The sequence below is a fragment of the Sylvia atricapilla genome, chromosome 1, assembly GCF_009819655.1.
Source record: "Sylvia atricapilla isolate bSylAtr1 chromosome 1, bSylAtr1.pri, whole genome shotgun sequence".
Taxonomy (NCBI): Eukaryota; Metazoa; Chordata; class Aves; order Passeriformes; family Sylviidae; genus Sylvia; species Sylvia atricapilla.
The window spans coordinates 25,629,950-25,657,354 of NC_089140.1; the positions used below are offsets into that span (position 1 = coordinate 25,629,950).

Below are 27,405 nucleotides of genomic sequence, written 5' to 3' on the forward strand. Positions count from 1 at the left end.
GGCAATTGTGCTTTTACACATACCCATAGAATTAACAAATATATATCCCAAATATTAGATTCTGAAAACACAGCACGAATTGTTATTAAAGGCAGACAGGAAAGAGTTTTCCTATACCATAAAGTGATACAGAGATGGCAAAAATTTTTCTGGTTTGCACAAGAATAGAGCAAAGATATATGGACATATTTTTATGTACATATTAAACTATGTATTAGCTTTGTGATTACTCATAACAATTAATACAGAGCCAAATTGCAAACAGGTCAGAAACAAAGGTCTAAGCAATCTAGAGACCTCTGTCTAAGAAAGTCTGGGAACAGGATAGGTCAGAATCCATAAAAGGGAGTTATACAATAAGGAAATGAGAAAGAACATAATAAAGTATGTCTTTATGCTATGAAAGACCTCAGTGAAATAAAGGAAAGAGCCATCTGCAGAATAAAACCAGAAATGATGGAACACAAATATAAAAATGGAAGACATTGAAGATGTAATCAAAGTAAATCCTGACCAAAATAAATTCTGAAGGAATCTGTGCTTTTCTGGCAAAGCTTGTATGAAATAATTCCACAATGGACCAAAGAAAGATTTGCCTCTCCATCATTTTGCAAACAACATGCATTTTCATAAATTTGTTTGTTTCAGAATATCACTGTTTTCCAATGAAGACCTTTTTGCCAGTGAATTCCCTGATGGTTTTAGTATCTACAGCTGAAATCATAGTATGGATTTTTCTAACCAACCTAGAACATTGCCCCTTTTACTGAATCACTGGTGGTTGACCATTTAGAGTTGGAGACCTGAGCTCAATACTCTTGATCCTGGGAAATATTCAATCATATGCTCAATTTTAAGTACACTGATTTAAGGAAAACAGGAGAAACTTGGGCTGTTCTCCACCGGAGCTCCTAGTTTTAATACATTTTTCCATGCATATATGACAAGGCAATTTAACAACTGAATGCTCAGAATGCGTTGTCATGTTTGTGTTTCCCCGTTTAAGGGGAGAAGTTGTGGCTGGAACTGGGTGAGTAAAAACCCAGTTAAGAGTATGTGGGAGACTGCCTAATTTCATTTATATTCCTGCATATCTGGTTAACTTGTTTTGCCACAGTAGATCTCTGTTACTTGCCTTTTACAAGTGCAAGGATGAGGCACAAGTGCAAGCCCAGAGGAAACTACAGATCTAAGCAAATCAATAAGATGTGGCAGAGATAAGCCTTTTTTCTCCAGATTAAATGTATTTTTAATGATAAGAACAATAGGAGAGTAATTGTTTGCAAAAATACTGAAACTGCTGCTAATACAGTAAATATTGCATATCTTATGAACATGAAAATTAAGTGTAAAATTAATATTTGCAGTAGTCCACTGATCTAATAGCAAAAAATTGGAAAGAATAAAATTAATCTCTCTAAGAAGCAGTTTTAGAAGAAACTGAACAGATATTACATTACCCTGGATTACCTTGTCTCCTTGTATGCTGATGCCAGGGGGGCCAGGAGGACCAGGCAAGCCTTCACGTCCCATAATACCCTGTAACAGTCAGTGAGGCAAAAAACCAAAGGATTAGAAGGTAAACTTCTGCTAACACTGTGGAAATAATCCCACAGTCACTGCAAGCAAAAAAAGTAAAACCATGTCAAAGACTAGTTCTGACTCTTCTCTAGTTTATGGTTTCTCACTGTGGCTCTTAGTATATTACCCTTGGCAAATTCTCAGGAAAGCAAAGGAACAATTAACCTGAAAATAATTAAAGAATTAAATCTACTCATGACACAGAGTCATGAGAGAGATATTTTCCTCATTTTTCCCCACATAGAAGACAACAGAAACCATGTTTACAGAACAGCTCTGTGCAATTACATAAGGAAGACACAACAGCAGAGGCACAAAGGACCAGAGCCATAAAACCTCGTGTAAGTAAATCTGCCAGGCATTTTTGCTAGTTCTTGGGCACTATGGGCATATGCCAAGCCCCTGTGGCATAGTCTCTAGGAGAACTATCTCTTCAGAAAATCCTAAGTGGGCAAGACGAGAGAAAAGCCAAAGCAGCACATGCTGATTTGTATCGATACAGTCAAACTCAGGTAGAGACTTTGTGTTTGCAGGCAGGCTAATTTAACATTTCAAAGTGACAAAGTGAAGAATATACTTTTGATTACATAAAGACTAAATTATTTTCCTTTTAAAAAATTTATTTTTAATTGAAAAAGTTTTGAAATTTGATCAAGCTTCATAAAAGTTTCTGTTAAGCTCAGGCCGGACTTTCAGTTACTGTCTTAAATAATCCCTGTGCTCAGTACAGTAAGTGGAAATTATTCAGTGGAATGTATATTACCTAGATTTTGTATATGTTGAATATTTAGGCAGAAGTACAAGAAAACTTTGTCATCATGAAATACAAATTTATAGTTCTAAATATTTAACTTTTAGACATTAGTGTTTGAAAAGTCATCATTATCATCTCTGCAGACAAAAAAAAATTTTCACAAGTTTTCACAAAATCTCTTGTGAAAAATATTTTTTATATATATAAATAAAAGGTGGGTCATCTCAACCATAAAGCCTTCTCTTTGCCAGGCTGAACAATCCCAGTTCTCTCAGCCTTTCCTCACAGGAGAGGGACCACATACAGGTCCTCACGCTTGAAAACAAAATATTGTTTCCTCACAGAGAACACATTGTTCAGTCTCAAAGGCTTTGTGGAAAGAGCACAGAGTGTCACACAGTTGTAGGATTTTGACACTCAGTCCAAACTTATTCTTTTCAAACAAGCTGTGTCAGTATGATTTACCAAGGTACTAAAAGTGTTGCAGCTTTCAGAAAGCAAAGTAAAATCAGACACATCCTGAAAAAGTACTCATGCCGTGTTGTTTATTGCATATCTGGAGTTGGTAACAGCAATGTTTCTTCATCGAGATACTAGTTTATACAAAATGGCATTGGAGAGTTCTGCTACTCGCTGCTATTATGCAAAAAAGTTATAAAGATGTATCTATCTTTAAACTAAGGGAAAGTGGAGAAATATACACAATGTTTCTCCTCTTTGACTTTGTAAAATTAATTGATGGATAAACATTTAATAAAGAAATCCAGACAAGTACTGGATTTCTTTTCTTATCAGTATGCCTTTTTTGTAATTATAAATCACTTTAGTGGAGGGAGACAAAATTGCCCAGATGTTGTATGCTGGTTGCTTATAGAATTAACTTTTTTTTTTTTTTCATATTTCTTTCCTAATGGTTTTAATAACAAAATCAAATTGATTTAAGTTGATTGAGCAAAAATTGCAAACATAAAATTCACATTTAATGTATTTTCCAGCACAAAAGAATATCTTGGAAACAGGACAGATACAAGCAGAAGAAATGCATCATTTAACTAATTTACCAGCCTGATAGCTCTGCTCAGTCTCCAGATGTAATCTCATAAATTTTAGCTGCAAATGCAATTTTCATCCCATTAGTATTCTTCCTAATCCAGTTGGTAGAAGTGTATGGTTAGTGACCATGTTTACATGCTTGATTTGTCCTGAAGCTGCACCAATGTAAATCAATAACTGATGAAGATCGTTTGGCATCTGAGAGATCAGGGTCTGGCCCCCACCATCACAAAAGAGCACAAAAAACTTCAACAAGGCATCATACCAACCTTGGGACCCATGCTTCCCCGTCCTCGAAGCCCTGGCAGCCCAGGGGGGCCTGTAATTCCACGGTCTCCCTGAAAATAGCCACAGAAATGCCAGTCATCACCTAGTAAATGTTACATCTTCCATTCACTTACAAAGCAGTCAAACTACTGAGTTTAGAAAACAAACCAAACAAATGCTACATAAATAAACACCTGTTTTATAGATCTGTGTTAAGGGGAAAAAAAAAAAAAAAAAAAAAAAAAAAAAAAAAAGCCCAAAATACAGGCACCCACATCATTTAAGCTCTAGGTGAAGAACATTATTTCCCAAGCAAACATCCATGTAATCAAAATCACCAACAGAGTTAGGACTCTACTTTGCAGGCTTATCAGCTACCAAAAAAGAAAAAAAGAAAAAAGAAAAATAAAATAAAGGCGAACCCATTTGGAAAAAACACCCTTTTCCCATTGCATTTTGCAGGGGTTTACCAGGATGGACAGGGAACTTACTAGTGGAACTGTGATCATGATGCTCTTTACTGGTCCTATGCCTGTTCTGACACTGGAGACACTTAATTTCCAGAATGGTCAAATTTAGGCATTTATGAAAACTAAATAAATTTTAATAGCATGAATGAAAAGAACAGCACCCATTTTTTTAAAAAAGCCTAAAGTACATACATTTACCATGATTTCAGAAGGAAATGAAGCTTAAGCTGTATACTCAGCACAGTATATTGTTGCTTGTTGGTTCTCTTTTTCCTTTCCAGTATATTTTGAACACACCAGTTGATTTCAGCCAAATTTATCAGAAATGTACAGGCTTTGACCATATTAATTTTCAGTTTTGGTGGTAGTTGGAGGTTAGGTAACGGAGAGACATTCCATTTTTACTTTTACTGAAGAACTAAGAAAACCCAGAGGGTACTCATCCCTTAACCACCAGGTGGAGAAAAGGCAGCAACTGTCTGGTCAGGGGAAAATGAGTGTAACAGAGCCTGGTGCTGCCCCTCGTGCTGCAGAGAAACCCAGCAGAGGAGATGGAGTGTCAGGGGATATTACTGATAGAGAAAATGCCCAGGGACAGACGAGGCAGTTTTATTTTCCTCACACCTGATTGTACAAATGAGGGAATAGGCACACAGCACATGATTACTAGAAAAGTCTTTGAAAAGAAAAATTCCATTCCTTGAAAAGAAAAAAGAAGTCTGTAACCGATAAGTTAGAGATGCAGAATATTCTGAATTGTGTTTAGCTTAATATTCTTAAACCTATTCCTGTGCAGGTAAGCATAAATAAAGAAATACATGGAGAAGCTGTTGATCATACAATATGTTAAAAGCAGAGCAGAAAAAAAAAGGTGTTTCTTGACAAAATTAAAAAGAAATCATCATAAAAACTCTTAATTGTGGTTATTTTTGCACTTGGAAGAGCTGTAGAAAGGGCTGTGCCTGCAGAGGGAGCGTTCGATCTAGGAGAGAGGTGCAAAATCACATCATAGATCACAAATGTCACTGAGCTGGGGTAGGTGAAATGAAACAACATATCAAACAGATTAAAAAGAAAAAAACAATCAGAATCTTCTACTGATTTTCTTTACATTCTGGGAAGAATGTGTGCAGTCATTATAGTGACTGCTTTTAGGTGAAATTCCTGAGGTTCCGACATCACTTCAATTTGGGTTTTTTAATCTATGGCTATGATACTCTCATGCTAAGTCCCAACATATGTGTTAGCTATGCAAACATACTAAGGTACAAACTATGCTCAAGTTTGAGGAATTTGGAGAGGTGGGAACTCTGATTGCAAAGGCTAAGGGTTAGTCTAAAGTTTATAATACTCTCCTTCCTGATGTAACATTTATCTTTTGAATTTCATTTCCTGTGTCATCCAAAGCACTGGAGACTGGCCACTTTGAGTCAGGACACAGACATGGTATATGGATGCTCTTAGCCCTAAATTGCTGTCAGGGTGATTGGGTAAAACTAAGTGCCATGTTCAGTCAGCAGGAAATTTTTCCTTTGGATGACCTAAGGCTTTTATATCAGACCTTCCTTGCCAGTGCAGAGCCAAGACATTGGCAATGTATCCATCTTCGTATCTAGTACCTTCTATTATCAAAGGAATATTTATTTGTTCTCAATGTCACAACCCCAATACAATCTTAAGCTGTTTGTAGGGCAACTCTTCATCAGCAGAAGTTGTGCAGAGCAGCCAAACTTCCCCTGCTCAAGCCTCCCTCTGAAATCTGCCAGAGATGCCAGAGTAAAGAGATAGAGATATTGCATTAAAAGACACTTTTTTAATGAGATCCTGGAATTCTGTGGCCTGTGAAACAGCCTGTGAGCTGCTGTGATGGAAACTGAATGGGAGATTACCAAGCATAAGTGATTCCTTATGGCCCAGTACCCAGTACACCTACAACCTGCTCCTGGACCAGCCCTGACCAAAAACAGCCTAAGGGTGACCTGAAGTCATCTGCCTCTTCCTCCCATGGGTAACACAGTGTTCCACTGGGTCGTTGCAGGTGAAAGATTGAATTTTAGCCTCACATGCTTAGTTAATACCAGATGTCTCATTGAAAAGCTCTTTTGTAGAGCTTTATAGTAATCCTCACAGTTTCTGTATTTCTTGGGAAAAGACTTTTATTTTGCTTTATGAGTTGTGAAGTGGAGCAGTTCTTTTTCCTAAGGTGTCACACTAAACTGTCCTTCAGGGAATTCATTTCAAAAACGATTAATACTGTTCTTTGATGAGGTCTAATTTATTTCCTGTATTGTGCTTATAGACAAGCTTGACATGATCAGCAAAACAGTGAACTAGAAAAACACCACTGAAGCAAGAAATAAAAAGCTGAGTCAAGACACAGTAAAGTATGGTGTTTCAATGTCTATTCTGTACCTTTTATTCAAGGAAAAAAAAAAAAAACAAAAAAACAAAAAAAAACAAAAAAAACCAAAAAAACCCCCAAAACATTAAATGACCTAAGGGTCAACTGAAAAGTAAATCTTGGATTTCCCTATATATATACACCTCATTTTCCATGAAGTATGTGTATTTGATACTGAAACATACAGCAGACACTGCAATAATCTCTTTAGTGAGAATTAATGGATATAACAGTATTTGTAAGAACAACATAATATTAAAAAAAGATATTACGCCTCTACTTTCCACATTTTAGTTCAAACAGGCAAGCCCCAAGCTGCAAAAGCTGTTTACATTGCAACTGGATCTGGCCCAAATGTTCGTGCACTAGGGACTGCGCTAAGGATTTTAATAATCTTTCTGCTCTCTAGTTACTTGCTTTATGTCTAGTGCTGTGCTCTTGCTCTTGAATGTCTGTAACTCACCTCCTTGTTGGCAACAGTGCTTTTAAATCAAATTTTTTATTATATTGTGACATTATGTGCTTCTGTTTTAATGCTACAGAAAATAGGGTTCTGCCAGGACTGAATGCATCCCACATGTTCCAATTTTGTTTTCATGTGAATTTGACCTCTGATACATAAAATTCCTGTCTAGCAGTGTGCACATATGTGAGCCATTTCTGAAAGCAGAGAGAACAGAGCTTTGATTCAGATGAGTGGAACATTCCTATATAATGATCCTCAAAGGAATTTCAAATTAACTAGTGTGTAAATTTATGAGCCTCTTTTATCAAATAAATGTTCTTTTTTTATATGCAGAGATCGTCAATGTTCTTACTTTCTTTTGGTGGTGGGGGGAAGGTACAACAGGTAGCCAATGCATTTACATTTCATTTGAAAAAACCAGAATATTTTCCATTTTATTAACTAAGTTCTGGGGGAATTCTTGCAGTTCAAGTAAATTCTTTTTCCTTGTGTCACCTTTACCACCAAGACATTGCGCAAAGATTAAAAAATCAGAATGTAATATGGGCAAACAGAAGAAAAAAAATCAGGGAATGAGAAGAGATGTTTATATATTTAGTTTCTTTTTTTCCAGTGCACTCTTTACTATGTCTGGTGTGGATAAAGAGAAGTAAATCAGACATGTTGTATCTTGTTAGATAATGCTTGCTTTGGTGCACCACTCATACACTGCAAAAGCTACAGCTGCTCACTCTGCATAAAACAACACACATTTCACTCAACATGACTAACACACCAATCTAGGGGCATCATCAAAAAGAAGCCCACCTATTTTAAAGTAAAAAAATACAAATTAAATTTTTATCAGATGTTTTTAACTCTTGCATTTTTTATTACCCTGACAGAGTGTTAGATAAGCATTACTGGGAGAACGCAAGTTTGGTGGGCAATATCACAAAGTAACACAAATAAAACATGTAGATCCATGAACAATTTTCACACAAAATTTGGTGTAAGCATGATTTGCCCTAATTGTGTTGTGTTACTTTCAAAGACAGCTATTCTTCAGGGTTCTGGTTTTCAGCAACTTGGACCTTAGATTCAAACTACCTAATTCTGACAGTTTTTGTGACAATGGAGATGACATGATGGAAATAAGATACTTCTAATCTACATGGCAACCCTGATCTGAGCTGGAATTGTAAGGAAACACAAGAATAGTGAGAACTATTTATCAGTTTGGTTTTGCCTAAGATAAGGATAAGAGAATCTATCCCCAGACATTCCACTGTAGTAGTAGTAATTTTAAATTATAATGAAATTATTAGAACCTCACATCCTGGTCTCAGTTATTTCACCTTGGCTTAGTCAAAGCTGGGTCACAGTAACAGGCATTTTGCCAAATTTATTATTAATTGATAATTTCCACTAACACAACACAGATCATATCCCCTCATAAAAAGATGCTACCAATAAACGCTTTACTAGCACCATGAATATAATTCACACACATTTTGAGGAATGGTGATACTTCTTATGCTGTTCATGCGTGGAGAAGGGACCAATAAACAAGGATTTGATGTCTTTAAAAAAGAATATTAATAACTCTCTTCAACTGGCAGTGATTAACATTACTTAGAGCCAAAAGGGGAAACTCTAAAGTACTACAGAATCATAGAATCACCAAGGCGGGAAGAGATCTTTAAGTTCATCAGGTCTGAATGCCAACCTTTAGTTCTTGCATTACTTTATGTGAAATGCCTTGTATTGATAGGCAGCAATTCAGAATAGAAACATAAAGGCAAGTTCCCCAGATCCCAATGCCATTCTGTGGTAATTCTAAAATCAAGGCATTCTAAGAATTAATGTCCTTCAATTTTTCCTTTATTGTGGATGTTTTTGAGAGGTGATTGAAGTTTATTTTAAACATGAATTCTCCTGTTCAGAGAACTGAAGCTGAAAGTTCTTTCTGTTTGGGAAAAAAAACTTATTTGGGCAATATTTCTTTTGCTTCCTCCTGCAACAGGTCTGTTTCTTATTTGACATATGCAATGAGGAAATAATTAATAAAACCACTCTGGGATATTTTAAAGTGTTTTTTTTTTTTTTTTTTTTTTTTTTTTGTATGATTCTAGTCTTAAATCTCTATTTCTGACTTTTTATAATGTAACAATTACTATGTCACTTTTTAGGTGAGTTACATACTGCTTATAGTTTCATAAGACTTTAGCTATTCTTTGTTTCATGAAAAACCCTGGAAGTGTTTCAGTGTTTCTAATCCCTTTATTAGTTTTTTTTTTTTTTGTTAGTTTGGGGTTTTTTTGTCGGTTTTGCCTCTAAACAAATACTAATTTAAGAAAAAGGTTTATACTCTTCTCTTAGGAATCCAACTTAAAGGTATCTCAGTAGTTCCATGTAACTACTGAACCCATCTCAGTAGTTCCATGTAACCCTTAACTCAATTTTTGTGGTCACCCTCACACTTCTGCCAAAGAAAGGAAGGGCATAATTATTAAGCAATACTGTGCTTGTGTTGGATCCTGACTTCTACCAGCATCTAGAAACATCCTGGGCTTTTTCTGCATGGAAAACCTGCAGATTTGCATCCAGTCTGAGGTTAAAGTGAGATCTAGTCTCTGTCACATCAGCAAAGTCTATCACAAGCTTCTCTCCTAACAGAAATGAAAAGTAGGAGATGACAATGTAGCATTTTGTTACATATTTGCCATTCTTATCCAATATATTTTTGGAAGGCATCTACCTTGCTTACAAGTCAGGTGCATTGGTCTACCATTGGACAAATACCTTTGGTCCAGCATCTCCCACGCCTTTTGCTCCTGGTGGTCCTTGAGGGCCTGCTTGTCCTGGAGGTCCCTGGTACAGCAAAGGAATAAAACATGTCAGTAGTTGTCCTAAAGTACTTGTGTTCTTCAACAAAGAAGAGAACTTCTTCACATTTCTGATGTGTCCTGAGCAACAGCCATCCTCAGGTGGAACCCTCAGTCCCAGGTAGAAGCCTAAAAAGATTCAGATTGGTGGAAAGAAGTACAACTCTTGACTTAAGAACATTGTTCTCAGCTCAGAGAAAACAGTGAGAAAGCAGACATTGCTCCATGCTTCATATGCTGCAAGCATTAGGCAACTGAAATACAAGCACTAACCCATCTAAATTTAGGGGTTAGGTGACCTTAACACACCTGTGTGTATTTGTGCTTGGTAGACTATTCTCCTGAACTCCCTGCTCAATTCATCTGCCCCTTCAGCTGCCTGTCATACTGTCGGAGGCATTCCCAGGCTCCCTCTCAGCATTCCTAGGGCAGATGGCTTTGACCCATCCTGCTACCTACTCAGCCACATAAATCTTGTTATGACATGTCTGACAGTCCTTTATTAAGTTGGTCTTTCCAGCTCATGGGGCATGGAATAGCAGGGGAAAGATGTTACCATGAGACAGCACAACAGAACCTTTGCACATTACACAACATGAAATGTGTCAGGTATATGGCACTACACCAGGAATTCTGAGTGAATGCCCTATGTAATAATTGCATTCCCAAAGGGTCTTCTCAGCATCAGTTTGAATGATAGGAAATTGGAGCTGAGCAGGAATTTGGAAGCACTCAGGTCCCACCTCAGTGCATTTGGGAGTGCTTGCAGGGTTGTAGTATGAAATAAAGCTGCATTAGACGCATAAAGAAAGTATGGCTAGTGGAAATTTGACATGCGGTGGTTGAAGGATGGCAACAGTATTTCCAATTCCCAGTGGACAAGAGGGAGGCTGGTCAAACATGTCTGTGTGGTTTTGGGTGACTGAAATTTAGGACAATATGTCCTTGTAATGGGATATGTCACCAAGAACACTCAGGTATTAATTCCCTCTGAATCCAACCATTAGAACAGCAAGAGGTGAAAAATCTCTAAACAAGAAGATTTAACTGCCCAATATGAAAAACAGCTGAAAATCCAAGGAACTGAACCTACAAAATTTGGTCAAGCAGATGGTATTAGAAAACTTGATCAGAGAAGAGCAAAGAAAAGGGAGGGAGAAAAATAATTCAAAGCAGTGATTATATTTAAACACGTGTGAGCAGCCATAAAGATTTTTACGGAGTTATATGGTATCCCTTTCATGACAATGAAATGAGAACCATTTATATCCAATTCCAACTGCTTGTATAACTGGTGCTGTATCTAAGAAAGTGCTTCAAAATATCCATGAACCATTTGCCTAAGGGTGATTAACTGTACTTAGTTAAGTAACTAAATCTAAGCAACTAAACACTGAGTTACCACATAGTAATTTTTGGTGCTGGTGGTGTGTTTGGTTTTGTGGTTTTGTTTTTTTGTTTGGGGGTCTTTCTGTTGTTGTTGAACACTAAGTACAGAATTAAAATTTTACTTACAGCTTCACCTTTGCCACCTTTGTCACCTTTTGCTCCATGGGGTCCAGGTGGTCCAGGTAGTCCTCGGTCCCCCTAAACACAAAATAGGATGTCAGAAAGCATGCCACTACCTGGACTATCACAGTGTAAAGAATATTAAGAAATACGTAAGGAAGCGATTTAAAACATTTTTGAAAATATAGAACAGCAGTTACCAGCTCTTGATATTTGTTCACTAAATTCAGGAATTTCTGTGCTTTTTTTATTGTGGTTTCAATTGAATTAATTAAGATTTTAGAAGAATAAGAATTCCTATTAGGAAATTGTTAATTTCTGGATTTGTAGTTCCACAGAGAAATCTTCAAAGCCTTGACTTTATATTCAGCCCATACAAAATTATATTTATTTTCAAAAACAAACTTTTATCAGTTTGGGGTATGTTTGAGCAATGAGAACTGAAATTAGACTACTGAAACATCATAAGACATCCTTGAGTTACATGTTGCACATTTTGCACCTCCAGGTAATCACACTGGTTCTCTCATACAGTAAAGCAAAACTTCATTCTACACGGAAAAGTAGGAAAAGAAAGAAATACAACAGTTATAAGAAAAAGATCAGCCTAAAATACCCTTATCAAGAGACAACCTCTCCTTCTGTTGACCATTCCACTGAGTCCCACTAAAGGTGTGTGCATCTGCAAAACCTCAGTGCTTCCTTTCATGGCCAGATGAGAAGCAAATAGCAAACTTCTCCTCTTCCCTCACTCCAGTGAGAGTTTTCCTGACATTTTATGAGAAAATTAACTGAGCTTGCAATGGACTGTTCTCAGAACCCAGAAAGAAAACACACTGCTTTGAGGCATCTCTCAGGGTATGTTGTTGCGCTCTACTGTAGATGCTCACATGACAGGACGGAATGGGAAATCCTCATGGATGAGTGTAGGTCACACATCCACCTCCCTCCCAAGCATGGTATGGATGTTGTGGCTATACAGAGAGAACTGCAAGCCCTTCACTCCGTCCCATGGAGCCAAGAAATGTTAATACACTCTATGAAAGAGTGTAGTAGAGTGCAGTCAACAATTCCTTGAGTGTTGTTAATGTACATAGGTACAACATATCCTCAAGAATAATCACATACAAATACACAAATATTTCCCTGTCAACTCTGGTAAAAGGAAATAACAAGGAAAATGAAACTACAAGGGACAGAAAACTGCTGTTTCACTGTGCATTGTGCCTGTAAATTTCTACAATAATACACTACTTCAAGAAACCAGAAAGAGAGTCCAGTTAGCAGCTCAGACTTCAGCATGTGGTCTGTCTGAATACAATGTCCATGTCTAGAAAACAAATTATCTTGTACTCTAGCTGGATATACAACTAAAACAAACTTTCGGCCAAAATCTCCTGTCCCACGAATATCTCTGCCATAGATAAAAATAATCTATTCTTATAAATCGATTTAGTCCGATCAGAAAAATGGAAGAAATGCTTTGGGTCTCCTAAAGATATACATCATAGGTTTAGGCTAGCAGGTAGGTAAATGAAGAAATACAAGGTAGACTCAATGTTCTGGTTAAGATGAAACCCTGAAATTACTTTAGATGAAATGTGGATAGTGATGCAAGCACGCCTTATGCCTAAGTAAATTTTATATAGTGGGTCATTCCATATGAATTGCATCCATTCTTTAATTCAATGGGACAGTTTCACTGAGAGACTTTAAACAGACCCTGACCACCAGATTCAAACTGTGCCAGCTCTCGAAGATGTCTCTTCATGTCTCCTGATTTTCAAATTGTGGAATTCTGATCCACCTCTGTAAAAATTTAAACAACCAGTATGCTTCTAGATCATAAATAACTTTGTAATGGAAAGTCAATTTTAGCACTTCCTGATTCTTAATACTCATAATTCTTAAACTGTGGATAAAATGAGAAATGTTTAATAACATTTTTATTTACCAAGAAAGGAAAACATGGATTATGGGTCCATATCTGTTTTTACTTCTGATCTTGCTACAGTAAAAACAGCCAAACAGATGTTTTTATTTAATCCTAGCCGAATACATATTACCAAATACATGTTAACATATTCTCTTCTGTGAGAACTGGGATTTTGTCAAGTGTCCGGGTTGCTATTAGCAGCATAACTATAAATGCTATAAATCTACTTAGGTCAAACCTACAGCCAAATCTTATATAAGAAACAGTTCTCTAGTCCAGATTATTTTGTTGGGGCTTTTTAAACAGTCACACAGGACATGGCTCAGGAACAATTCTGAGATTACTGCTTCCCACAGTTTTTTGGTGCCTGGAAGAGAAAATCACAGTGACTCACTCTAAGTCAGTGCACTGGTAAGAAAGCAAATGCCCCTGATGCCAAAGATAGTCTGCTAAATGAATTAATCTGCTTTTCCAGCCTTCCCAGGGCAGTTTCTAAAGTAATTTCGCAAAGCAGTAATACAAAACCAGTTGCTTCTACACACTTGCAAAATGACAACAAAAAAATGTATATAAACAAAAATCTTGCATCCATAATCATTATAAAGAAAATTAAACAGCTGTCATAATCAAAACCTAATTGATTAAAGATACAACTGGACAATTAAGCCATGTTCACCACTTCTTTTTATAAGAATAATAGAGTGAAGTAATTTCTAGATTATAGAAAAAGGAAATTTAGAATTTTCAAAAATCAGAAATAAAAGTTACTGAATAGTTCAATGTGCTATTCAGCATCCTCTGGTAGGGGTACTGGTAGAACTGCGTCATGCCACTACCATTACTGGTGTTCCTAAAATGTTATCATGCAAATGCTATTAAATTTAGTAGCTATATTTTGAGCTACATTGCATTAGGTAAACATAAACTAATTGGTTTCTGAATTTGGGTCTATTGTCTATATTTCCACAAAGTGAAGTGATGGAATTGAGTGGAATATTTTATGTGAAGACATGGTAAAGTGGAAAGAGAGAGAGAAAAAAAAAAAAGTTTCTGAAGAAGTTTACCGATTTCAATCTGGAAAAGAAATCGTAAGAATGGTACATTTTCCTGAAATACTCTCTTATCAGAAGTGGCAGAAGTCTTAAAGAAAGTTGCAACTCACATCACAAGTGACAGATGTACAATATGATGTAAAGTGTGTTAGAGAGGAACAGGTGAATCTGAAGAACTGCCTTTCTAATGAAGACTTCCTATGGGAAGTTTGCAGGGTGAGGTACACTGGACTAGTTATTTACACAATTTTGTGTTTATCTTTGTAAAGATAATAAGTTTATTTTAAAAATAGACATAACCTGGAATGATGGAAAAGTTAAAGAATTGGTGAATTTCTTTACTTAAAAGGTTCAAGTGGTATCTATATTTTCACTGGAGTTTTGCATGTGTCTCATGCTTATTAATTTCTGTCTTTTGTCTAAAAACTCCTACCGTTGGTCCCATTATTGAATTGCCAGGAAGTCCAGCATCTCCTGGGGGTCCCTTGTCTCCTGGTTGCCCCTAGGCAAAAAGAAACAAATTCAGAATAATATTAACTATATTCAGTTTTAACTTAGAAATTTTACAGAACAAATATTCAGTTCTTTCTTACAGCTACAATTTTTGAGCTAGGTAACATGAAATCATTATTCCTAGAGGAAGATTTTACTTTTTGGATTCTGATATCTCTTACACTTCTGCTTCTTCCGAGCCATGTAAAAGAGTTTGTTTCTACTTTGACAAATAACTTGATGGTTTTAGTTTTCGGATAAAGGTTGAATGTCATTATTCACTTTGACAGGTGAGATGCACCTGGGGCTGCTGCCTGCTTTTGCCCATAAGCAGGCTGCAGAGCACATAGAGAACAGCAAGGAAATTCAAAGACAAGTGCTGAGACAGAGTATGTTTAGAAAGCCTGTAGAAGCAATGGCACAGCATTTCAAATTCTCAAGTTCCATAGTCTGAAGTCTCTGGGAGAAACTCGAGTTTTCCATAAATATGACACAGCACAACTCTTTGGTAACAGCTCTGTTGGTGGCTTTCTGGAAAGCAATAAGGCTTAGACTTCATGTTTCTTATGATAACCCTTCACAGAGCAAAATTCGGCTCCTTCTAGTGCTTAAGCTTTGGCAACAGACGTACCATTATGAAAGCATCTTTCATAACAACTTTACATTATGAAATTTAAATCTAAATTTGCAATGAAACATTTTCAGTTTCTCAGGAGGACATGCTGTATTTCAGGAAACATTCACTAGGGAATGCAAATAAATGCTCTATCAAAACCACAGAGCAGCTGTAACTATGATAAAGAAATATTGGAAAAAACAGCTTTCTAACAGCTTTTTCATGTTACTGTCTCCATATTACTAACAGCATAATGATTGTTAAGGGAATAAAACTCCTGTCCCCAAACATGGGTGTAGCTTAAAATAAATAAACTCCCAGTGGACACAACCATGGCTGCCCATCAGCAGAGGACTTAATACCTCTAGCAATCACCCATCACCATCTCAGACACTTAGAGATGTCCCCAAAAGACCTCAGACTCACAGACATCAGTCCAAGCTTTGAGAAACATTCTCTGCATTAGAAATTGATCACATCTGTCTTCTCAACTGCAGACACCAGGATGTTTTAGGAACAAAATTAATACTTAGCATTGTACTTTCCACAGCCAATAGAGAAAACAGACCTGTGTAGCCTGTCACATCATTGATCAACTGCCCAAAACATAGTAGATATTTGTTTAAACAAAGAAGTTATGATGGAGCTTAAGAGAAAAAGTTTGTATATTTTCTAAAAATCAACTTGCATTTTATAATTACCCCAAATAATTGTGGTTTTTTTTTTCATCAGCTACTGCCCATCTAAGCCCTGCTCTAAAATTTAGTAAAAAATTTCAAAAGACTCCTACAGACTTTATTGGGTTTTGGATAACAGCCCATCTGCTATGAAAGTTGTATGAACTGTACTGAACAGAACAAATCATAGTGAAAAAGGCAAGGAAGTCTATGAAGGTATTTTTCAGCATGAATTTATTAATGAACAATCTTGACTCCCTTACCTGTCTATTTAAAAATGTCACAGTAACTACTGTACTTGTGGGGTGGGGCATATATATTTTTAAGGAAGAAGAAAAATGGGGATGACATTGCTTCAGAATGATACGGTACACATTAGTGATTCCCTCACTCTAAAAACTAACAGCAAAGGTGAAAAATGTCAATTAAAGTTGAAGTTACCTGACATATTACAACAAGAATAATTTAAGTAACAGGACTACTTTATTATTTAAATATCATTGAATTTTCAAATGTTTTTAAAACCTCCAAAGTTAGCTTTATTTTTGCTGAATCCACCTCTTTTACTCAGCAGGACAAGTCCCATTTATTTCAGGTACATTTTTCCTGTAGAGAAAATGAGATGGATGTAGCCCTAGCTATCTTATATATGACATTTCATTTCAAGTAGTACCTACAGAGCAGCTGTTCACTTGAAAGTGACATAAAACACTTATCTCTAAAAAAAAATCAGCATATAACACCCTAGAACTATACATAAACATATTCTTGCAGGGGTTTAATGCTATATTTTAAGAAGCAAAGCCATAGTAAATTTGGAAAAAACAATTTCAAACTGATTACTTTCATAGGAAGGATGAAACCAAACCAGAAATCTAATAAATTTTTGGGATTTTTTTTAAACAAATGGCTTCAGGAGGAAGTAACTATGTACCAAGTTTCAGTATGCTATTAAAGGGCCTGGTGTCCAACACTGTCTGTTAATTTTAAAAATTTTTATTCCTTATTTCTGAAATTCAGTAGTTTTGTTCCTACAACAAGGAATTTTAAGTTCTTTAAATCAGTTTATTTTAATTTTGACAGAAATGTAGACTAGACATTTCCAGTCTCTGATCTCTAGGAAATATGTGTCAGACAGATAGTCACCTTTGGTCCAGGAGGTCCCCAAACAGATGATCCAGGTACACCAGGGGGTCCTTTCTCTCCGGGATCACCCTGTTACAAAATTGTATAATGTAGACTGAAACAGACAGTTTGCCTTTCTGAACTAAAAATATCTACAACATAGATCAACCTGCACAACAAGCAGTACTGTGAAAAATACTTAAATCAACACATTGTTCTTACAAAAGTTGGTCTAAGCTTTATGTTTTAAATAACTGTTGCCTGAACTGTGTACTTGATTTTCTTAGCTTTAATTAATTTTTTGTGTGTGGCTTACAATCCAATGGAATAACAAGAACACCTATATTATTTCAATTTCCTTAGAACTTATTCAGAACAACAGTTACAAATATTATAACGGAAAGTTAATGATTTAAAGTAAAAATTTGCAAAATACTCATGGTTAGAATCACTTGAGAACTTTAGTTTAGCATATCAGTGCTCATGCATAACTACAACATACGTAATTATATCTTTAACTATTCTTTTTCTTCTTGACACTTCTATGTCATTTAGGACAGATGATGGAAATATTTCTGCTTTCCTTTTGTTCTGTTAAGTCTCCAAGCATCATATGCTTGAGAAATGTTTACACCGCATAAACTCCATAGATTTTTTAAATAAAATAGAAAGAGCAGGGTTACCATGGATGAGCAAGCTTACTCTTGGTCCAGCTGGGCCTACTGGTCCTCTAGGACCAGTCATTCCTGGGGATCCATTCTGTCCAGGGTCACCCTGAAGAAAACAAACTTTTTTTTTTTCAATCACAGCCAAGATTCATTCACAGCTGCAGCTACACAAATAACCAAAAACACATTAGCAATTATTAACCTATAATTAGAGAGATGTTTAGATGTTTCACTCCAACTGAAATCCTGCTCATTTCTAGAATATGCTCCAAATGTCCTAAATCATATGAAATGGGAGATAAAAGGTGTCTGTCTACTAATACATCTTTCCAGGCTTTTAATATCATATTAAGATATCAACTCTTCTAATTCCTCTTAGCTTCTCTCTCTCTATCAACATACTGAGCTAGTCTGTCACCTCTGAACCTTAATGAAAATTTTGTACTGAATTTTTAGGAAATCTCTGCTGCCCTATTAACTTTAGGTTGTGTTTAGAGTCTGATTTTGCTGCACTTGTTCAGGGTACAGACCACATTGCTCTCTCTCTTAAACCCTTTTAAATCATCAGCTAAAATAGAGTTGATACTTATGATACAATGAATGAAAAAGTAGGTCAAAACCCAAACTCTTATAAAAGTCTGTAGTATTTCCCCAGTGTGCATGTCAAGGCATACCTTTTGACCCATGTCTCCTTTTCCAGGGAGTCCTTTTGGGCCTTCTGGACCTTGATCTCCCTTTTCCCCCTAACAGAGATTAAATGCAACAGAGATTATTGACTTTTCCTGTAGTTAATTTTACTGATAGACTTATGAGAAACAATGCTTGCATAAATACTTTCCCCAAAAATGTCAGCAAATATCTGGTTAATTTTTTTTCCTACAAAAAATAAAGTGTTCTGTCTCTTAAAGCCCTTGCAATCTCCTGCATTCATATTCCTTATATTCACAGACATTTGTAATAGTGCCATTTGTAACTGTATCAATCTTTTGTATGAAGGGTTCCATGTATATACTTATAAGAGGAAGAGAAATGCTTGCAAAGTTATCAGAAAATGTCTTGATGGACCAATTCTGAGAAGCAATTTTAGACAAGTCTGTAGCAAATGGCCAAGCCAGGCTGAAAGTATTTGCCACATTAAATAACTCACAAATAGCCCACACAAAAATATTCTATTAAGGAACATTACCTACAAAATATTTATGCATAATACAAGCTAGATTAGCGTATCAGGATAGCTGTAAGCAATTTAGAGAGTGAAAGAGAGATCAAAATTAGGTCGAAATCCATTTCTGATTTGAACTGTTGATGAAAATGATATTACGGAGAGTAGGTATCAGTCTGGAGCCCACTTTGGTGAGCCATTGTCACACTTGCAGGTAACTGCTGTAATATCACCATGCTACTACTCCCTGCCGCTATTCAGCTGTTTCTTGCACTGCCCTGAATGCCCAGGGTAGCTGCTCAGTATTACTATTTTTACCTTCAATGGGTTACAACAGGGAAGGTGACAGCACAGAATTAATCATCAAAGGAAAGGCAATGTGCAAGAGAAAAAAACAAAAACCCAGAATGACCATCTGTAACTTTAACCCAGCATTTACTCTTAATTCTGATGCACTTCTGATACACTGGAATCTTACTTTCTAAGCAGTGGATGACACAAGTTTTAAAAATATAATTAGGTAGCAACAGAAATGCTACAAATTTTCTCACAGTGGAAGGCTTACTGCCTCAGGCTGCAGTTTATCTGACTGGTATTTGCACTTTTAGGTGACAAAAATGTGAAGTAGTATTCTTAATAGATATTTATTATAGCTATTCAAATATTTTCTGATTTAAAGCCCACAGTCAAAAATGCTGATTTGCTTACTCCAAATTATGTTTAGTTTAGCAATTCTACATGTCAGCCAGCTGCTACTGCCATATAAGAGCTGCATAGTAGTGGTCTGGAGACACCTGGATTCTCAGCAGCAGTTAAAAATCATGCAAAGCACTGGCTTTTGCTTACTCAGCAGCTCATTCATTTTGGAAAGAGAACAATTAAATACCTTCATTTAATTTGCTCTAAATTTTCTGTTTTGGGCTCTCTGCTTTGCGCCCCTCTAAATTACTGCATATCATTTTGAATTTATGCTTCTTCTTCCAAATTTGGTAGAGTTTTTCCTAAACCCTCAGAGTTTCCCCTAAAGAAAAACAGTGCTGAGTCCAGCTGTTTGTGTGGGTTCCTGTCCCACGGCCGACAGGTTTCAAGCACAGTTCACCACCCTGTGAGATGCCCTGAGTTACACTGATGGAACATTACTTCTTGCTGTCAGGAAAGATCTCAACAGGCCTCAAGGAACATGGCTACAGACATGAGCTATCTGCTCTCCAAGAAGATTGTGAAATTTAACACTAGTCATTTGTCCACAAAAGGCAGGACTGCCTGCCCTGCAGCTCAGTTCCCATTCAGATGGCAACCACTGAGTAGAGTTTGCTGGGCACATTTCACCCAGTTCCTTAACCCGGGCAAAAGTATTGGCATATGCTTTCCTCAAGGCTGAACTCCTTACCACTGGAAACCTGCAAATAATCTGTTCTTCCTTCATCACCATTTTTGTACACCTTTTACATGGGGTAAAATACATTTCCTTACCTTTTTCCCTGTCAACCCGTTCTCTCCCTTCACCCCCTTCTCTCCTGCAGGTCCTGGTAGGCCTGTATCTCCCTTAAAGAAGAAAAAATTGTTATGTCTGCATATTTAAATAAATCATTTATTCTGTAGAATGGATCCAACAGTTTGTGAAAATATAAATTAAAGATAAGCAATACTTTTCCTCAAATAAAGGTTGCTATTTCAAGTAAGTTAAATATTCTCTGGAGACAGTAATTTTAACACCCATTAAATAAGTATTTGAAATTTCTCTCCAAGTTCCCCAACCTACATCTTAAATCTTGGACTAGTATTTAAAAAATTATATTTATTCAGTGAATAAAACCGTGACTGAATGCTGTTAGTTATTCTGTGCACAAGAACAATATTACATGAATGTAATGTACTTGCTAAGTCGAACAACTGAGACTTAAAGGATGGTCAGCCAAAAATGTTCAAATGGTGTTATTGACGGGACACTAATCCCTCACCACTTGTACAAACTGACAAAGGCATTACTTTTAACATTTACCAGAAAGAGTTGAGAGAAGGCAGTCCTGCCAAGCACATCCTTCATGATCCAAGAAACAAATCATTAAAAACGAGGTGTCTGTGTCACCTCACCTGATTTTGGGAGCCCTACTTAAGTGATTAAAGATATGGTTTACAATCTTCAAAATGGCAAATCTTCTGAAGCCAAAGCTTTAAGTGCTTAATGTCTCTTCCAACACATCGGCAGTATGACCACCACTGTCACACAGACTGGCTTTTTGTTTCCAATCAGAAAATACAGTGGGACAGAGTCAGCAACCTTTCTAACAAGTCCTGGAAAGACCTCACTAGTTTAGAAAAGATTAAGGAAAAACTTTGTTCCAGTTGTGGTAGTGGCAATGCTTTTATGACTGTCACTGAAATTCCTTCTTATTTTGACCACAGTTAATTTATACCAAAAAATCTTCTATTTGGTTTATCAGCAATTAGTAGAAGAATTAAAAGGCCATGTAAAGAACAGTTAAAAAATAAAAGGAGGCTCACTTTAAGTCCTGGCGAGCTAGTTCCTGGAAGTCCTGGTTCTCCTTTTTGTCCAGTTTCACCTGGTTCACCCTAGCAACAAAAAGTTTTTAGTTTAATAAGAAACACAATTTAGCTTTATTCACTACTTCCACTATTTAATTAGCTGCTTACACATAGAGCTGGATGTGATGCTATTCTACAATTCTATGATCCTAAGTGGTCAAGTTTTCAGATAAGCAGTTTTCAAATGGAAAATTCTGTTCTTTAAAACCCCCTGTAACTTGTAGGGATGCATCTATAATATTTAACCCTGCAAGTGGGCAGAAAATCGAAGTGAATCACTCCAACTTTCTTCCTTATGCTTTAATGCATTTCACTTTTTAATTTACAGGACTATATCAAAACCTCCTTGGTCACTGAATAAAAAGTGAGTCCAAATAAAGAAAAACTAGAAGTCTTGCTTAAGAGAAAGTATCAGCCTTTCTTTCTGTAGTTTTAAAACAGCTAAAGAGATAGGAATTCCATTTTTCAATTTTGCTTCCTCACCCTAAGAGAATTGGCCTATCACATAACATGTTTTACAAGTTCCTATTTTTCTGTACATTAATATTAAATATTGCTGCTATAACTGCTGCTCACACATCAAAGCTATACCTAGAAGGAAATTACTGGTTCTCTTCCTACTTTTGCTACAGTGATTAATATCTTCTCTTCTTAAATCAAGGTGATTACTAAGCACACTTCTGATTTACAGTTCATTCCACTTGCTTTTGGTATATTTCAGCAATTCCTCTTTGCTCCTCTGACAGTGCTCACCTGACACTGTACCACTAGAGGCCTGGGCCTTGACAGCAGTAACTGTTTTCCTCACTTTTGTGCTCTCCTCCTACTTTCCCTCCCTATGTGGTGCAGGATCAGCTAAGTACACTTCAGCTCTTTTTCCTCTCCTAGTGTTTTCATCTTTGGTTTTGGTTCTTTCTCATAGTGACCACCGAAGGCTGAAGGCAGGTGTGGTGGGATTAGCCTGAAGTTTCAAAACTGAACTTAAGCTAAACTGTTTGGTAAAATGATTTACTTGAACACAGCATACATGTGGCACCAAACTCATTGGACACAAAGATGTCTGAGAGGCTCTCTGTTTATAAATATGTGTTCCTTTAGAACCAAAAGTTCACATTCACAAAGATTAAGGGCTGATGCTAAGCAGGCAGAAGCCATATGCTCCATTTGAGGAAGATCTTGATAACATGGATGGCTTTCTCTCTAAGATTCAAAAGGAACTGTTATCTTCAATGAAGTTACATTTTTATCTCATCAAACACACTTTCGAAAAGCCAGGCAAAGACACTTAAAATTTTGTGACAGTGCTTCTTTTAAAAACCAATGTCTGAACCATTACCTTTGGCCCTGGTCGACCAGAACCTTGAGAGCCTTTTCCCCCAGGAATTCCTTGTGGACCCTGTATACCCTACAAAGCCAAATAAATGAGTTTTAGTGCATTAAACTCTTCCACATCTGAAAATCAGCACACATCGATCTTTCAGTTAATAACAATCTTATCTTACCTATTTTATCTATCTCATCTTACCTTATCTTACCTTCATAAGAAATCGTCTTTCCAAAATTAACAGAACCCAGAAGATATTTTGGAATATTTCAGTTTTTCTTTATCCAACTGCTAAAGGGTGTGTTCGAGTTTCAAAGGGCTTGACATTCAGAATTGGTAGGTACTTAGCCTTGTAAAATTCTTGCTTATAATATATCACCATCAAAGCAATGCTATCAGATTTACCTTCTATGAAAATTATTATGCAGATTAGAACAAATTTACATTTGCTTGATTCTAAGACCATTCAAATCAGTCAAAATCAGTTATATTTACAAGCTTTGCTTAAAAACTAGTTGGATACTTTTAAAAATGAAAAATACTATGAGATTTTTCATTTCTTTACAACAAAATCACAGCTCCGATAAAATATAAAATGAAAACAGCATGCAAATGTTCATCACATGTCCAAAATGTAGACTTACCCGGCTTCCTGGATTGCCTATTCCTGGTGGTCCTGGTGGGCCCTGTGGCCCTGGTTGGCCTTGTTCACCCTATAGAAAAAGTATTTCCAAGAACTAAATTGCAACAGTTCATGCTATTTGATTAACATACTTAAACTGAACACAGAGTAGCAATCCTCAAGCTGTATTATCTTGAAATCTGCTGCTTCTATTTGAATTAAATAGAAATCTGGAAATCTGTGTATGACAACAGATCTAATAAAAATAATACCCCTTCTTCCCTACAAACTCTATCTTGTTTATAACATTAGATGATCACAGCTATAATTTTATTATTAGAAGGACCCATAACTCATCTTTACATACTGAGATTAATTTTAAAGATTTTCTTGTACAGACATATACAGTTTCTTGCACAACACTCAGAAGTAAACACAGCAGCTACAGAGTCTACCAAAAACCTAAAAATTTCTGAGTGTTCCTTTGCTTGTTCCAGGTCCATTAGATTAGATGACTTGGAGATTTTTACATTTTAATATTTATTTTAAAATTAAATTATTTTAAATAGAATAGCTAGGAAATTATTTTAGGAGAAAAAAAGTACATTTCTTCCATCATACTCCCAGCTGAACACAGTCCCTAGTGCTCTAAGTTAACATTAACATGCCCAGCTGCTTGTATTGATGAATGCAGCCCATGGAGCTGCATGGAACAGTATAACATAACTCCTCAGATCCAGGTAAAACATACCGTTGTAAAGCTGTGATACAGTGTAAAAAATCAATCCTAATTTAACTGTGAATCCAATTAAGTATAGATACAATTAGAAAAATACTCTGTGCCTCACCTTGTCACCTTTGATTTGTTCGCCTTTCAGTCCAGGAGGACCTGCTACGCCTTCAGAGCCTTTTTCACCCTAGAAATAGACAACAGTTTTGAAACTTCTATTTTTCAAACTTATAAAGAACACCATCTTAGATTAACTTGTCACAATGTGGATAATGTGCAAAAAAAGCATTCCTTCACAAACAAACTACAAAAATAATCAATGGAATTACCAATATTAGAGAAAAGAAAATAAATTGATAACAATTCATAACATACTGCATCTGCATTCATTGTGTTTTTGAACATAAAACTTCAAAAGGAGAAAATTAAGTACTAGGAGGAAGGAAGTTGCATTTTGAAAACATGACAATATGTTCACTAGTTGGAGATATCAGTTCAGAACTGAGTGCAAGGACATGACTGATGCCTTTTCCATAAAAGGGAGAAAAATCTGCTTAATAGTTCAAGCCTCTAGAGAATCCTGAAGCCACTAAAAGAGAAGGATATATTTTGATGGGAAACCCAGTTATCATTTATTCGTAAATTTTTGATTGTTTGTACTATTTTTAAGAAAAGGAAAGTTGACATATATTAATTTAGCAAACGCCCTAAATGACACAATTGTCCACAGAGACTCATCCAACCCATCTTTCAGTTTCCCAAAATGGCAAGGCAAAATGAAAACAGTTGCTGAATATTTTCTTCCAATACAGAACATAAATAGCTTAATAGTTTCTTGGAAGACAATTTATGTCACTAATGATATCGAAATAAGTTATCTTTATTAAACAGATAAATAAGAGAATTGTTAAATTACTACTGATAGAGGGACTGTAATTTTTTTTTTTTTTGTAATTACCTGGTTAGAGTATCTGAAATCAGTGGGATATTCAGAGAGCCTAGTGATTCAGAAATTCAAGATCCATCATCCAGCATTTTATACCAATGGAATTATGAGTGGCCTTAAATAAATTAGACACTACCACAAGTTTGGTCCACAATTTTAAAGAAAGTAATTTCCATGAAGCTACCTTTTGGCCTTGAATGCCCTCTCCTGGCGGACCTCTCTCACCTGGTAAACCATCAAGGCCAGGCAGTCCCTGAAAGAGAAAAAAAATTCAAACTATATCAGCAATTCAATTTTTTATAGAAATTTTGTCTAATTTGCTAGTACAGAATTTTGCAACACTTATGACACTGGTGAGTCAAAATGCTTCCGCAGTATTTGACTGAGCCTAGGCAATGAAAATGAACTGTGGCAACCATTAGTTGGGTCATTTAGAATAGAATAAGCCAATGCTGAATTGATGTGAATTACATAATTAGTGTATAAAGACTGTACTCTTAAAACTCAAGTGAATCTGTAGATTTATTTATAAAAGAATTAGTATTATAGTAAAACAGGTTCCCTATAACTTCATATAATTTCATGATTTTCATAATAAAAATCATCACTTTAACATGTTTTTTATACATAATGTCAGGTTAAATGTGCAACACTAGAGAGTGTTAATTTTGATCACTGACTTACAGGTAATCCTGGCTCACCAATTCCAGGAGGTCCTGGCAATCCAATTTTACCTTCTCGACCTTCAGCACCCTTGCAGAAAAGAAAATTAGAAAGTTCAGTCCTAATCCAACTTGGTACTTTTGACAAGCTTTACATGCAATAAAGCTAAATACATTACAATAAAGATGATTTTACATATAGATGATTTAATGGCATCACCAAAAAGGCTTGAAATCTAATATGCAACTTCTCCTAAAAGAATAAAAAAACCCATGCACGACGTTTTAGAAACATTTGAAAGTACCTTTCAATTAATACTTGAAACACTAGGTTGCATTCCAATCCTCAAGACATAGGGGTAACTGCTTAAAATAGCAACACCTAAGAGATGACAGGGACGAGGGAGTTAACTCAGACTATATTTGGCTGCAGTATCAAAGCAGGAATGCTCAGGTGTGAGGGATGCTCACTGTAGCCTCTATGTAGGTACTGCAAGTGAAGCCTGCTTCAGTGGAGTATGGGATTGCATGGGAACTCCAGGAGCTGTATAGTTTCTCCATCTTCTACTTACAAGGTGCCATAATCTTCACAATTTCTCCAGTTTACTGAGGACTGTGTGCTTCAAGGACAAGGACACAGAGGATTTTTATCTTTCTACAGAGTAGTAAAGAGATGGGGGTGACATTTCTTTTACATAAACTATTTTCCCTTCTGGAAGGACCCAGCATTGCTCCTGTTACATGGCAAAATACTGGTTTTGGAGCTCATAAACCTTCTATGTTCTGCCCCACTGCACAGGAAATATGTGGGAATTCAATGAATGTACAAATTAGAGCACTAAAAGCCAAAAACTGTGTAAATGTATTAGATGGTGGCATCTGGCTCCAAAACACAGGGAAAAGAAGGCATAAAACTACACCAGAGACTTGGCACCAGAACTAGAATGAGGTCTAGTTCTGCCCAATTTACATTTCTTGTCTGACTCTTGAGTTGTAGGTCTCTGACAAAACTCTCATAAACTAAAGAGTCACGTTCCCTATGCAGAAGCTTTCACAGTTTTCTGAAAGGAGATCTGGCTGGCCAGCATAGACAGACATGACTTTTCCAAGACTAGATTCCACCTTCTAGTCTTTTCCAATAAAATGAGATGGAGGAATTAAATGCTGCATGAGAGAATCTTATAATCATTAAGAATATCTGTTCCCTGGTGAATGACAAGGCAAATCTCACACTTTACCATACATCACAGTGGCTGAGATGTATTTCTATCCCTAGAAGTGTGGTTTATTCATTACTGCAAGCTGCTGCTAGAGCTTGAAAATTATCTCATATGCGTAACCCTCATTTAAATGGCATTATTTCTGACTTCTATCAGGAGGATCATCATAAAAATTCAAGAGTTGCTGGAAAAGCAAGTCTTTTATTGCCATCTTATGTGAACACAAAAACCTGTCAATCAATTCTACATTTAGGTGAT

The 27,405-nt window shown here is 36.3% G+C and overlaps 2 protein-coding genes across 2 annotated transcripts in view; one reads left to right on the forward strand and one right to left on the reverse strand.

Annotated features, from left to right (window-relative positions):
• The window catches only part of C1GALT1 (core 1 synthase, glycoprotein-N-acetylgalactosamine 3-beta-galactosyltransferase 1), a 238,479-nt gene that overhangs the window by 37,679 nt on the left and 173,395 nt on the right, over window positions 1-27,405 (forward strand). The window lies entirely within an intron of this gene.
• Window positions 1-27,405, reverse strand: part of COL28A1 (collagen type XXVIII alpha 1 chain) — a 54,570-nt gene that overhangs the window by 10,912 nt on the left and 16,253 nt on the right. The window contains exons 12-26 of the mRNA XM_066318029.1: window positions 25,950-26,018; window positions 25,450-25,518; window positions 24,438-24,506; window positions 23,612-23,680; window positions 22,980-23,048; window positions 21,602-21,670; window positions 20,570-20,641; window positions 18,609-18,677; window positions 17,969-18,040; window positions 17,288-17,356; window positions 14,790-14,858; window positions 11,375-11,446; window positions 9,777-9,845; window positions 3,658-3,726; window positions 1,471-1,539 (exon numbers count right to left, since the gene is read on the reverse strand). Coding sequence (XP_066174126.1) covers window positions 1,471-1,539; window positions 3,658-3,726; window positions 9,777-9,845; window positions 11,375-11,446; window positions 14,790-14,858; window positions 17,288-17,356; window positions 17,969-18,040; window positions 18,609-18,677; window positions 20,570-20,641; window positions 21,602-21,670; window positions 22,980-23,048; window positions 23,612-23,680; window positions 24,438-24,506; window positions 25,450-25,518; window positions 25,950-26,018 — 1,044 coding nt within the window. The remainder of the gene's footprint in view (window positions 1-1,470; window positions 1,540-3,657; window positions 3,727-9,776; window positions 9,846-11,374; window positions 11,447-14,789; window positions 14,859-17,287; window positions 17,357-17,968; window positions 18,041-18,608; window positions 18,678-20,569; window positions 20,642-21,601; window positions 21,671-22,979; window positions 23,049-23,611; window positions 23,681-24,437; window positions 24,507-25,449; window positions 25,519-25,949; window positions 26,019-27,405) is intronic.